The sequence below is a fragment of the Diabrotica virgifera genome, chromosome 7 (assembly GCF_917563875.1).
Source record: "Diabrotica virgifera virgifera chromosome 7, PGI_DIABVI_V3a".
NCBI classification, from domain to species: Eukaryota; Metazoa; Arthropoda; class Insecta; order Coleoptera; family Chrysomelidae; genus Diabrotica; species Diabrotica virgifera.
In genome coordinates this window covers 244,128,517-244,142,846 of record NC_065449.1, presented here as the reverse complement: position 1 = coordinate 244,142,846, position 14,330 = coordinate 244,128,517, and the positions used below count along the sequence as shown (strand labels likewise).

Genomic DNA, 14,330 nt, shown 5'->3' with positions numbered 1-14,330 from the left:
CTTATTTTTGAAAGGGCGATTATACGAGTCAGTAATCACGAGTGTATGCAAATTTTGAACAGCCACATGTTAACCAATGTTTGTCTTACAGAAAAACAAAATAAAACACAAAATATTTACAAAATCAAAACCTACATTTCTTTACTGTTCATTTTTTTCGTATCACTAATACTTTATAAGTTATTTTGAAAAAAGGACATTTTTACAAAATAAAGAAATTTTTTTTAACTATAAAACCAAATTTTTTCAAAAATAAGAGCTTCGAACTGGTCAAAGTTACAGATCATAATAAACAATACATATTTAAAATAAATAATAAAGAGCTAACGATTAATTTTATTTGAGGTGCTAAATAGAAGGAGATATTCACGATTTTTTTTACCAAAAAAATGGGTCCTAACTCGCCTAGTTTTGATGCTAGAACCTTTTATAAAAAATAAAAAAAATTTAAACATTTAAAAATTTTTATGTGTTTTCCCCAAAACATGCTTCACTTTTTGGTTATTTCACGTTGAACTATTCGATTTGGAATTGGACGAATAAGAACAATTTTTCATAAGCTAAAACTTTGCATTTACTGTGTCGATATACTTCATGAATACATTTTTTTGTTTTTTTTATAAGTTACATTTTTGCTAAAAATATTTTTTTATAAGATATATTTAATTCGATAAAAGACTTATTTTCCGAGTTAGTTGCGAAAAACCGATTGAAAACGTGTTTTATTTGTTTAAAAATAAACATTTTTACTCTCAAATAACTTGAAAAGTATTGACTTACATAAAGAAAGTCTATAGAACAAGAATTGCTTAGAATTAGTCAATTTATCCATTTTCTGTCTTGAAGGGTATGTTTTCACCTCCGAGAGTCACCCCTTTTGCCCGCCAAGTAAAAGCAACCAACAACCCAAGTCCAACTTTGAAGTTGAAGTTTAAGTAGAACCTAAATCCAAATTGTCAAGAAAATCCGTCGTGGCGCTGATAATTACACTACAAAACGGTCATTTACTGGGCTACTATTGTATTCACGCACTGTTTTATGGCAACTTACATTTTTCATCTATGCGTAAATTAATATAATAAAAACAGATTTTTACATATATTAGACGATAAGATGGGGCTTCTAAAACATTGGGGCCCCCCGCAAGCTTCATGCTGCGGGGGCCTCTGTTGCGCTTCTGCATACACAGGTGATAATCTGAAACTATAACAAAATTTATAAATATTCGGTCTTTCACCAAGACATTTAGTGTGTGTCGACATTCACCGGTGAATGTCGACATACACCAATTTGGCACTTTCACAGTAATACAACTTGAAGTAAATGAGTCCTTAAAGACATAAAAATTGGGCGAAACACGACACGTTCATCTTAAGTGATACTTGTCAGGATTATCATCATTCTCTTGGCCTTACCCCTATGCGGGGTCGGCTACCCAAATTGCATTTCTCCATACAATTCTATCTTGGGTCATATAAATGTTAAACCCCTTTACCAACATGTCCTGCCTTATCGTCTCCCCCCAGGTCTTCTTTGGTCTTCCTCTCCTACTCCTTCCAGGAATCTGCACTTCAGCTTTTCTTCGTATTGGGTGATTAACGTCTCGACGTTGAACATGACCAAACCATCTTAACCTATGCTTTCTCATTTTGGCATCAATTGGTGCCACACCTAGACTTCCCCTAATACACTTATTTCTAATTTTATTCTTCTTTGTCACTCCACTCATCCATCTAAGCATTCTCACTTCCGCCACATACATTCGTTGTTTCTTTTTCTTTGTCACTGCCCAACATTCAGTTCCGTACATCATAGCCGGTCTTATGGCTATTTTATAGAATTTTTTCCCTTCATCCAGCCCTAATTCTACTGCATGTATCTCCATCTATTTCTCCATTACTCTGTAATACCGATCATAGGTACTTAAAACTATTGATTTTCACAATCATTTCACCATCCAAAGATACCATTTTATTTGTAGTAACTCCATCTTTAAATGAACATTCCAAATACTCTGTTTTTGTCCTACTAAGTTTTAAACCTTTTTCCTCCATAGCTTGTCTCCACTCTTTCAGTTTTTGTTCTAAGTCTCTTTCACTAATTCCTATTAACACTAAATCATCAGCATACATTAGGCACCATGGAATGATACCCTGTAGTTTCGCTGTTATCTGGTCCAAAACTAATGAGAATAAATAAGGACTAAGCACCGAGCCTTGGTGCAATCCTACTTTCACCTGAAATTTATAAGTCTCTCACACACCTGTTCTAACACTAGTCGTTACTCCCTCATACATATCTCTCACAATCTTTACATATTCGCCAGGGACTCCTTTCTTATTGAGTGCCCACCATAGAATCTCTCGAAGAACTCTATCATATGCTTTCTCAAGATCAGTGATTACCATATGAGCGTTGGTCTCTTTATTCCTTTATTTTTCCATCAGTTGCCTTACAACGAAAATTGCATCTGTTGTTGATCTTCCCTCCATAAAGCCAAATTGATTATCGGATATTTCGGTTTCTTCACTTATCCGTCTATCAATTACTCTCTCCCATATTTTCATGGTGTGGCAAGTAGTTTTATAGCCCTGTAGTTTGTACATTGTTGTATATCTCCCTTGTTTTTATAAACAGGTACCAGTATACTGCTTCTCCATTCGTCTGGCATTTGTCCAACTTCCATAATTCTATTAAATAGACCTGCTAGCTAACTTATTCCTGTCTCTCCCAATGCTCTCCATACTTCCCCAGGAATATCATCTGGCCCGACTCCTTTTCCTTTCTTTATTTTTTGAAGCGTTTGAGCCACTTTCTCGTCTGTTATTCTGGTAACCATTGCTGTTACTGTCTCCTATAACTCCACCGGCTGTCTGTCAAATTCTTCATTTAATAAACTGTCAAAATACTTTCTCCATCTCTTTTTGACATCCTTTTCGTGAATTAGTATTTTTCAGGTAATCATAAAAGGTAATTTCAGGTATTTCAGGTAATCGTGAATCAACTATTTTCAGGTAACCATAAAAGAGAATCAACCCTTGGTGTTATTGAAAACACCTTACCTTCAGGCAGGCAGTGGGTCGATGGACCTGGGACAAACGAAAATAGATCCTGATGCACGTGTCCATATAAAAAAGAGTACAGCTAGGGTAATATTTGAACCGGATGTTGAAAGACAAATGGAGTTTGCCTGCAGCGGACTCGGAAATACGGAGTATAATGGATTTGCTGGACAGTTTATTGTTAATTATGATGTTAATAGGACCAATGAAGCAGGAGAAGTAAGATACATACCTACATAATGGTGTTCCAATATAGAGACAGTGGTCTGCTATTTGGAATTAAACTACATTTAAATTGAAAAATTAGATATTTCGTTGAATTCTTATTTTTTCATCATAAAAGTTCAACGAAATATCGAAGTTTAACAAAATACATGGAACTCTGGAAGAGGGAAAATTTTAATAGTGGAACGTGATTTTAATTGTGGAACCTGTCATCCTGGCAAGTTTATGATTGTGAAAAGTAGGTAGCAATTTATTTTTAAGTTTATTCAATGGCAAACTTTAAACAGGGTGTCCAGAAACTCTACCACAAACGAAAGACAGGAGATTTCTCAGATAATTTTAAGACAATTTAACCCAATTCATCTAGTCCGAAAATGCTTCCTAAGGGAGCTAGAGCTCTTTGAAGATGGCGTCATGTAATTAGTTTTTCTTAAATACCTCCAGAACGCTTCTATTTAGAAAAACGAAAATTGGTATGCATATTTACTTTCCAGAAGTGAATCGATTCTATCCGTTGTGAATTTCTAGTATCGGTCATAGGCGTCCGTTTTGGGTAGGGCAACGGTTATTTTAACGCATAATTTTTTTGTCTTGAACTTTTAAGCATCTTTGACACTGTATTATTAAATTGTGAGGTATTCTAGTATTAAAAGGTACTGCTTTAAGTTGGTAGGATACACCGTTTTCTAGAAAAACCAATTTGAAAGTTTTTTGTTTTTGGAATTTGAAAAAAAATTGAAATTTTTTCAGAAAAACGATGTATTTTACTAACTTAAAGCAAGAGTAACTTTTAGTACTCGAATACCTCATAATTTATTAATCTAGTGTTAAAAATGCTTAAAAATTAAAGACAAAAAAGTTATGCTGTAAAATAACTGTTGACCTACCCAAAACGAACGCCTATAACCGGTACTAGAAATTCGCAATAAATGAAATCGATTCATCTCAGGAATATAAATAAATGTACCAGTTTTCGTCTTTCTAAATAGGTTTTTTTTTGAATTTTTTTTTTTGAAATTCAAAGAACGAAAAATTTTCAAATTGATTTTTCTAGAAAACGGTGTATCCTATCGACTTAAAGCAAGAATACCTTTTAGTACTAGAATACCTCACAATTTAATAATTTAGTGTCAAAAATGCTCAAAAATTAAAGACCAAAAAGTTATGCGATAAAATACGCGTTACCCTACCCAAAACGGACGCCTATGATCGGTACCTACTAAAAATTCGCAATCGCAATGGATGGAATAGATTTATCTCTGAAAGATAAATACGCGTACCAATTATGGTTGTTCAAAACAAAAGCGTACTGGAGGTATTTAAGAAAAACTCATACAAGACGCCATCTTCAAAGAGCTCTAGCTCCATTGGGAAGCATTTTCGGACTAAGTGAATTGGGTTAAATTGTCTTAAAATTATCTGAAGAATCTTCTGTCTTCGTTTGTCGGTAGAGTTTCTGGACACCCTATGTAATATGTATATGAAAAAATGTTTGCCCGACAAATATGTTGGCCATTTTAATAAGTACGACACGTCTCCTCCTCTATCTGTTCTCCTTCGTAAGGATGTAGTGGCGTCATGTAAGTCGTTTGACTATTTTTGTCCAGTTCTCTCTCTCCTGTGCGTGTTGTTTTGCTTCGGAGAATGAGTAACCGATCATGTCCTTTATTTGGTCCGACCATCGTAATGGAGATCTTCCTCTGGATCTTCTGCCCTGTACGTTGCCTTCAACTATCATTCGTTCCATGCCTTCTATTCTTCTAGTTATATGTCCAAAATATCTCAGTATATTTTGGTTGATAGTTGTGCTGAGTCTAGTTTCTATGTTAAGTTCGGCTAATATTGAATTATTTGTGCGATGTGCGGTCCATGGTATGCGCAACATTTTCCGGTAGACCCACATTTCAAATGCCATTATACGTTTTGAATCTGCTTTTTTGATGGTCCAAGTCTCTGAAGCGTAGGTGGCGATAGGAAATATTAACGCTCGGACAAGGCGTAATTTTGTGTTTTTTGTAATGTCAGTATTCTTCCATATTTTTGTGAGTTTGGCTGTTGCCGATCTGGCCATTATGATGCGCCTACGAATCTCGTCTTCGCATGCTCCACTGTTAGTAATAACGGAGCCTAAGTAATTAAATTGTCTGACCACTTCGTAACCTGCCAAGTCTCTTATCTCCGGTTGGTTGTTTCTGACTCTATCGATGATCATTACTTTGGTTTTCTGTATATTTATTTTCAAACCATATTCCGTACTCACCGTTCCTAGCCTATTCATAATTTCTTCCAGTTCTTCTGGTGAAGACGCCAATATAACAGTGTCATCAGCATAATGTAGGTTTTTTATTTTTCTTCCTCCTATCGTTGCTCCACCTTGCCATTCCTCAAAAACTTGACGCATAATGTGTTCACTATACAGAGTGGGCCAAATAAAAGGAGCCACCCCTATATTTGGCAGTATTTATTAGATTTTAAGAAAATAAAAAAACAGGTCAATTGTTGATCTAAGGGGGACACATTTTTACGATACAAACATCTGTCATTTGTCAACTCCCTCCCTTCTACTTCCCCCACCCCTTATTTTTAAATAGGGAATAGGGGTCGTGTGCTAGCTCATTTGAAAGGTTATTCAATTATCTATTCAGTAATATCAACATCGACTTAAAAATGTATACAGGGTGTCCAAGAAAAATTATTTTGAATTAAGTTAATTGACACAAAAAGAAGAATGTATGTAATTTATTTAACTCAGAACACATTCTACTGCTGACAGAAAACAGAAAAAAATGTTTCTTGATAAATAGACACTACTTTCTGCTTAATTTTAATGTTCAAGCTTCCACCCATCTGTCTCTTGGTAGGTTGAATATTGAATTTAAGCATCAAACAGTGTTTATTTATCAAATAAACATTTTTTTCTGTTTTTTATCAGCAGTAGAATGTATTCTGAGTTAAATAAATTACATACATTCTTCTTTTTGTTTCAATTAATTTAATTTAAAATAATTTTTCTTGGACACCCTGTATAAATTTTTATGTCAATGCTGATATTACTGAATAGAGAATTGAATAACCTTTCAAATCAACTAGCACACGACCCCTATTCCCTATTTAAAAATAAGGGGTGGGGGAAGTGGAAGGGAGGGAGTTGACAAATGACAGATGTTTGTACCGTAAAAATGTGTCCCCCTTAGATCAAAAATTGACCTGTTTTTTTATTTTCTTAAAATCCAATAAATACTGCCAAATATCGGGGTGGCTCCTTTTATTTGGCCCACTCTGTATATACAGTGAGCACGTAAAGGTTGGAATAAACTCATTTTCTCGTGAATGGACCATTTTGGAAAAAAATCCCGAAACAGGTCAATTTTTAATTTTAAATTGCGACTTTTTGGCATAAGTATCATACTATTGACGTCACCCATCTAGGCGTGATGACGTCGTCTATAATTTTATTAAATGAGAATAGGGGTCGTGTGACAGCTCATTTGAAAGGTAATTCAATTCTCTATTCAGTAATATAAACATTAACATTATTATTTATACAGGGCGTCCAAAAAAAATTTTTCTTAATTAAATTTATTGACATAAAAAGAAGAATGTGTGTAATTTATTTAACTCAAAACACATTTTACTGCTATCAGAAAACAGGAAATAATGTTTATTTGACAAATAAATATTGTTTTTTGCTTAAATTCAATATTAAAGCCGCCACCCAACTTTCTCTTGACAGTTTGAACATTTAATTTAAGCGAAAAGTAATGATTATTTTTCAAGTAAACATTTTTTTCTGTTTTCTGAGAGCAGTAAAATGTATTTTGGACTAAATAAATTACATGCATTCTTCTTCTTATGTCAATAAATTTAATTTTTTTTTGGACACCCTGTATAAATAATTATGTAAATGTTTATATCACTGAATAGAGAATTAAATTACCTTTCAAATGAGCTATCACACGATCCCTATTTTCATTTAAAAAAATCATCGATGACGTCATCACGCCGAGATGGGTGACGTCACTAGTATGACATAAATGCCAAAAAGTCGTAATTTAAAAATAAAAATTGACCTATTTCGGGATTTTTTTCCAAAATCGTCCGTTCTTGAGAAAATGAATTTATTCCAACCTTTACGTGCTTACTGTATATTGGATAGAATGGGGGATATTATACATCCCTGCCGTACTCCAGATTTTAATTTGAAGTTTTTCGAAACCACATTATTAACTCTTACATTAGCGGTGTTATTTACATAAAGTGCTTGTAATAGATAGATTAGATGTTCTGGCGTACCCATTTTTCTAAGTATATGCTACATTTGCCATGTCCGACACGTAGAACATGTCAAATGACACGAATTATGTTGGTGATAAATAGCAGTCTGATTTTTGCATGAGAGTTTAATGAAAGGGTAACAACTCAATTGGAAGTTCTGTCCGACAAAATACATGGGACGTTTTCGTAGTCTGACGTTCGAAACCTGTGACCTGTTCCACAATTAAAACTTGCCCTGTTCCAGTGTTCCCGTACATCAAAGTTTGTTCGACTAGACACCGTTAAGCTATTAACAAATTTTCAGCTTGTTAATAATTAACTTTTTTGGTACGTGGGATCCAGGCTTATTACCTACTTAATTTGGCTGCATCATTTTCAGGTATTTTATCAAGATAATTTCTTCTTTATTTCCTTTGCACCACAAAGTTTAGATCCTCTCCCCAAACATATGGTTTTTATACTTGATACCAGTGGAAGTATGGAAGGTTTCAGAATTAGCCAGCTAAAGGATGCAATGTCGAAGATTTTGCCTCAGTTAAACGAAGAAGATGTCTTCACTATTATTCAATTTGAGTTTAATGTTTTCGATTGGAATCTAAATAATAATGGAAATAACGTCTTTAATAATAAGGATATCTATAATCTACCTTATGGACATTTGGCTGACGAGTTTAAGGTAAGTACGTAAGGGCTTTCATCTCTGCTGTTTTTAGCATTATTTTTGTCCTCTCTGTATCAGGTTATGTTTCCGCCACCTATGCCATTATTGGTCTGATGACTGTTTTGTAAATTCTAACTTTCATTTCTTTTCCGATATTTTTATTTCTCCACATTGTTTCATTCAGGCAACCTGCGGCTCTGTTTGCTTTATTCAATTGATTTTTCACTTCTGTTATAAGAGGATCGGTACGTATTTTCGGCTGCAATGCTATTCAAATTGGGATTCATTTTTTTCGAATCCTGAGAAAACTACTAAGTATTTTTAAAAAATTTAAACGCAGAATGAAAGACTACGTTATTAGCGAGGGCCGAAAGTCCCTGAGAACTTCTATAATGTTTATTTTAATAAGTTACAGGGGTGAAAAACTAAGAGAAAATGTAGTGTGATTTTTAATTTCAAATATCTCATTCGAAAGAAACTTCTTATATACTCTAAGGGACTTTCGGCCCTCGATAATAATTTAGTCTTTCATTTTGTGTTTAAATTTTTTAAAAATATTTATTAGTTTTTTCAGGATTCGAAAAAAATAGATACCATGTCCGTGGAAATCGAACATTCGCTATTTTTGTCATACAACGCACTCATTCGAATATAATGTTATGACAAGACTCAAGACAGTGACAAGTAGAGATGTGTCCGACCCGCTACTTTGATATAGCAGTTCATTCTGCTACTGCTTTTTAACGCTTTTACGATGATAATAAAATCAAACAAAGGCGTACAATTAATAAAAAGTTATTTATTGTTTATATATTATTTATAGAAAATCCAAGTATTTCAAGTCATTAAAATTCAAATAAAAGTATTATTTTATAAGAGTTTGTTCCGATAACCGTAAATAGGTACGAGTTTAGCTATAAAGTAAAGTGCCCATGGTAGCATAAAATGTAGTAAATGCTAATGCTTCAAGTACGTACTATATTTTTGAAGATTTCACTACACTTAAAAAGCATTTGCTTTTCTCCGTAGTATTTGCTGCTATTTACCAGCCTACATAGAAGAATGTACTACGCTTTTGAAGTACAGTGGAACCTCGATAACTCGAATTAATCGGGACCGCGGCCGATCCGGGTTATCGAAAATCCGGGATAGCCGGAGAATATGGTAAAAATTAATAAAATACGGTATACTTACAGATAAACTCCCTTAGAATTGAAATAACATGAACTATATTTATAAATATGCACAGTACCTACACATCAAAATTACTAAAAAAAACACCAAACACAAAGCTAAGCAAACTGAAGCCAACAATACAAGACACACAATACAGTCACAACGATGTTATGTTATTTAAGAACAGTGAAAACTAAAGACCATTGTTTATAAAAGAATTTTTTAAATAGTCTTTCCTAAACAATGCTAAGACAGTTTGAAATAAAAAGGAATAGGTACTACAGACAGGTGCCTGTTGTTTCTGCGGCGTGTGCTATGAGTCATTTTTACTATTGTATAGTTCAAATTACACACATACACATTATCTCTCAAATATTATATTACATACATTTTTATTGTTGAAAGGTTTGTCTGATAATTAACTATTTTGATGGGAAACCTCAAACAAATTGAAAAATAATTTTATTAACGTTTCGACGCCCAAATCGGGTCGTTGTCAAAATACAAAATATTGAAAATCAAAATGTTTATCTGATGAAAATCGGTCCGGGTTAGCCGGACTTCCGGGTTATCGGGGGCCGACTTATCGGGGTTCCACTGTATGTGCTTGTTTAGTAGTATTTTGCTTCAGTTTAAGTGAAGTTGGTGGGTGGACGTCTTCGGCGTAGGTATTTTTTGTTACAATATGGCAGCATTTATGAATGTGTATCATAGAAAAATTTACAAACTAAGAAGAAGATTCTTAATTTTTGGGGTCATTCTTTTATCAAATAAAATTTAATAATTGTGAAGAAGATTAACAAATAACAATTGTTCATTTTTATCATCGCGTAACTCTTTTGTCGCTTCGGATCTGAGTCACTCATTTTTACTCATGTACAATTCTAATAATTTGGTACGTAAAAATGTGAATTCACAAATCACAAGCACATGGAAAACTAATTCCATCACGATTGGTGTAATGCAGACACGGCTGGCGTAACGCTTTGTAGTAGATACTTCTGGTCAGTAGTAGGTACTTCTGTTGTGTAGTAATAAATAGTTTACTCCTTTAAACGAGAATAAAATTTAATGCGAAAATTATTGGTTTACCGATAGATTTTATAGATCATATTTTCACTATAAATTTAAAATTAATTTGAAAAATACAAAAGTAATTAATTTGATTTATGTAAAAAAGTACTTACTTCAATTGAGCTAACCGTCTATTTCTTCGCTTTTCAGTAACACATTTCTTATAACAACGTCCCATATTTTAATTTGCGCAAATAAAGAAATAAATAAAGTCTTTATAAATTAATTGAATAATACTACATTTATACAACGCAGTTCTTCACATGTTCAAACCTTATCTAAGCTTTCCATGGTAACAGGACATTATTAAAATAACTTTACAACTTTTTTTCTTTTTCGACTATTTGTATAGTATATAAATAATGGTAACCACTGAATACAGCTGAAATAGCCATCTCTACCTTTCTAATGACAATGTCAGTGTCAACCTAATGTTTATATCTGTAGTTTCCATACCAGTAAGAATTTTACTACACGTAATTTGCCGTGTAAAGACAGAAAAAGTAGGGATAGCCGTAAAATATTTGCGAATAATGTACCCATAGCATTAAGCTTTCCGTAGCTAATGACTTGTTCTATTATCTGATCTTTCAGCTCTAATTTATATCTTAGTAGATTTGATGTTATAACCATGAATTTGGTCTTTTTTGGGAAAATAACATGTTACATTTTCTGGCAGTTACATAATATTAAATTGGTGCACCATACGTGGTAAATCATCTTCACTTTGCGAGATTATATACTATTGCGTATTTTAAGTTGTTTTCCTCCCATTTGGTATCCTTGTTTAGTTCTCATTTTTTTATTATTTCATCCATGATCAGGTTGAACAAAGGAGGACTCAGGGAATCCTCCCTGTCTTATCCCATTGTGACCTTCAACTGGGTCAGTTAGTTCTTCTTCTACTTTTACTTTTATTGTGTTGGTCTGGTAGATATTTTTTGTACCTGTCAATGTAAAAACTATACCTAAATAAACACATATTTTATTCGGAACTCAGGAAGAGTACAAATGCCTGGAGAAAGATCAGAAGAATTTAATTGGAAGAGAGATATTAAACAAGTCTCAGCATCTTACTATCCGTAGAGGAAAGTCGCCAATTATGGAATACCATTTTGTTTTGGGGATATAAAATAATACCTTTATAGAAATGAAAACAATTTAATATTATGACATACCAGTCATACATTTTTATGTAGTAATTAAAAGCCTTCTATTAAATATCTTAATTAACAAAAAAAATCAAACAAAAAAAAAACAAAATCACAAATGAGTAACCAAATATGGAATAGGTACCCATATATGGAATATAGGCATAAACCAACATATCAATAACAAAAATAGACATAAACATCTGAGATCAAATAGGGTACCCCCCGTTAAGATAGGCAAAATGCCCTCACCCTCAGAATTAAATCTTTTTAATTTTTTACGTTCTGTGCAATTAAAACATGAGATAATGTGGATTTTTAGCTCGCCACCCCCCTTACCCCTCCCCGACAGCCTAAAACGTAGATTTTTAGATTTAATTTTTTTTAGTTGGGTTCCAATTGATTTAAAAATTTCAAAAAATTCACACGTGTAACTGAGGCTTTTACAAAACATGTCCATTTTTTATGGACCCTTAGGTCGAGTGTACATAACCTCAAAATTTTTTTTAACTTTTTTAAAACCTATAACTTTTTTTTGGAGGGGGCTGCAGGTCCAATTTTTCTTGCATTTTGTGTATTTTATCAAAAGCTATCTCTCTGATTTTTTTCAAATTTTTCCGTCAGGTGCGCCATCTTGAAAAATCCGGAAAACTGTTTTTTTAGGGGGTTTTTAGGGATTTTCTCCATTTTACAGACTGCAACATAGATCAACTCAAGGTTTTGTTAATAGATTATGTATAATTTGAAATAAATGAGTATTTTAGGATTATCAAAAATTGGGCAAAATACCTTTAAACCCCCCCCCCCCCAAAAACCATGTTTTTTTAAGTTATGTAAGGGTTTTTGCGGGCTTAATGATATTTTTTGAGGTCGATACAGCCTGAATATATTTTTTATTTTTTTACGTTCTATATGATTTTAAAAATTAGGACTCACCGCAATTTTAGCCCACTTCCCCTATTCCCCCTCCCCCACAGCCAAAAATATCAATTTTTCGATTTTATTTTTTTTTAAGTTGGTTTGAAATTAGATTAAAAATGTTGTTCTGAAGCTTTTTCTTTGTGGCATTTTTGTAATTAACTATTCTAAATGGGAAATAAGCCACAATTTAACTAAAAAATGATTTTATTTTCCATCTGTAATGCGATAGAAAGAATTCGATAATCTGTGACGCACTGAAAAAATGGTTTGGGACGATCTATATAAATAAGTCAGATTAAATTAAATTATTAGAAGATTTTTTTACCAAGTCACCTTTTTGTTTAATTTATTAATATTTTGTATATTGACAACGACGTCCGTGGTGGACGTCGAAACGTTAATAAAATAATTTTTTAGTTAAATTGTGGCTTATGTCGCATTTAGAATAGTTAGTACCTAATTATTAAATTATAAATTACAAAAAATTCACACGCACAGCTGAGGCTGTTACAGAACGTCTATTTTTATGGACCCGAAGGTCGAGTGTACATATTTTAACCTCATTTTTTTTGTTTTTTAATAGGTACGTATAACTTTTTTTGGCGATGGCTGCTAATTTTTTTTGTCTTTTGTGTATTTTACAAACCATCTACGTTTGGCTCCTAATGCAAATAGTCCACGCTGTATGCTTGTCCCGTTAGGTAAATTATTCCGATTAATTTTTTTGCACAAACTTACTCAAAAACAGGTCCTTATAACAAATCCACAAGGTGCCAGGCAGTACCGCGATCGGAAAATTGTTTAAACATTTTTTTAAACGAATTCAAAAAATCAATTTTTTCACTTCGGACAAATTTGTTTTAGATTCTCTGGATCAAGCTGAGCAAAAAAGGTATCTTCTGATTTTTCTATAAAATTGACTGTTGTCGAGTTACATGCAATTTCAAATTTGAAAAACGCGAAAATGGCCATTTTCAAGGCTTAATAACTCGATTAAAAATTATTATTATGAAAGTCATAAAGTGACCAACTCAAAGTTTAAAGCTCCCCTGCAATAGCCTAAAGAAATTTTTGTCATTATTTTATTGCTAAATATTATTTTTAATAATTAAAAATGAGCGCTAAGCATGTATTGAAGCAACCGTCCGCGAGAGAGAGATGTACAATATTCATTGGACGTTTTAAAAAAATATCGATTGGAAGTCAAAAATACGTTTTAAAAAAATAAAAAAGGAATTTTGAGGTTATATGTATTGTACACTCGACCTACACGGGTCTATAAAAAAAAGATACGTTTTGTAGACGCCTCATAAAAATTTTAAATTAATTGCAACTTTAAACAAAAAAAAAAAAAAATAGAAAAATTGACGTTTTGTGGGGGTAGGGGGGGTGCTAAAAATGCGATTAGTCTTATTTTTTATTCACATATAACGTAAAAAAAATGAAAAAAAATGAAAAAAAAATTATTCAGGCTGTATCGATTTAAAAAAATAATATCATTAAGCCCGCAAAAACCCTTACATAACTTAAAAAAACATGGTTTTTGGGGGGTTTAAAGGTATTTTGCCCAATTTTTGATAATGCTAAAATACTCATTTATTTCAAATTATACATAATCTATTAACAAAACCTTGAGTTGATCTATGTTGCAGTCTATAAAATGGAGAAAATCCCTAAAAACCCCCTAAAAAAACAGTTTTCCGGATTTTTCAAGATGGCGCACCTGACGGAAAAATCTGAAAAAAATCAGAGATATAGCTTTTGATAAAATACACAAAATGCAAA

At 32.9% G+C, this 14,330-nt stretch overlaps 1 protein-coding gene across 2 annotated transcripts in view; it reads left to right on the top strand.

Annotated features, from left to right (window-relative positions):
- The window catches only part of LOC114329411 (inter-alpha-trypsin inhibitor heavy chain H5), a 74,853-nt gene that overhangs the window by 25,109 nt on the left and 35,414 nt on the right, over window positions 1–14,330 (top strand). For both annotated transcript variants that reach the window (XM_028278510.2, XM_028278503.2), the window contains exons 4-5: window positions 3,015–3,281; window positions 7,942–8,238. In XM_028278510.2, the coding sequence (XP_028134311.2) occupies window positions 3,015–3,281; window positions 7,942–8,238 (564 nt within the window). The remainder of the gene's footprint in view (window positions 1–3,014; window positions 3,282–7,941; window positions 8,239–14,330) is intronic.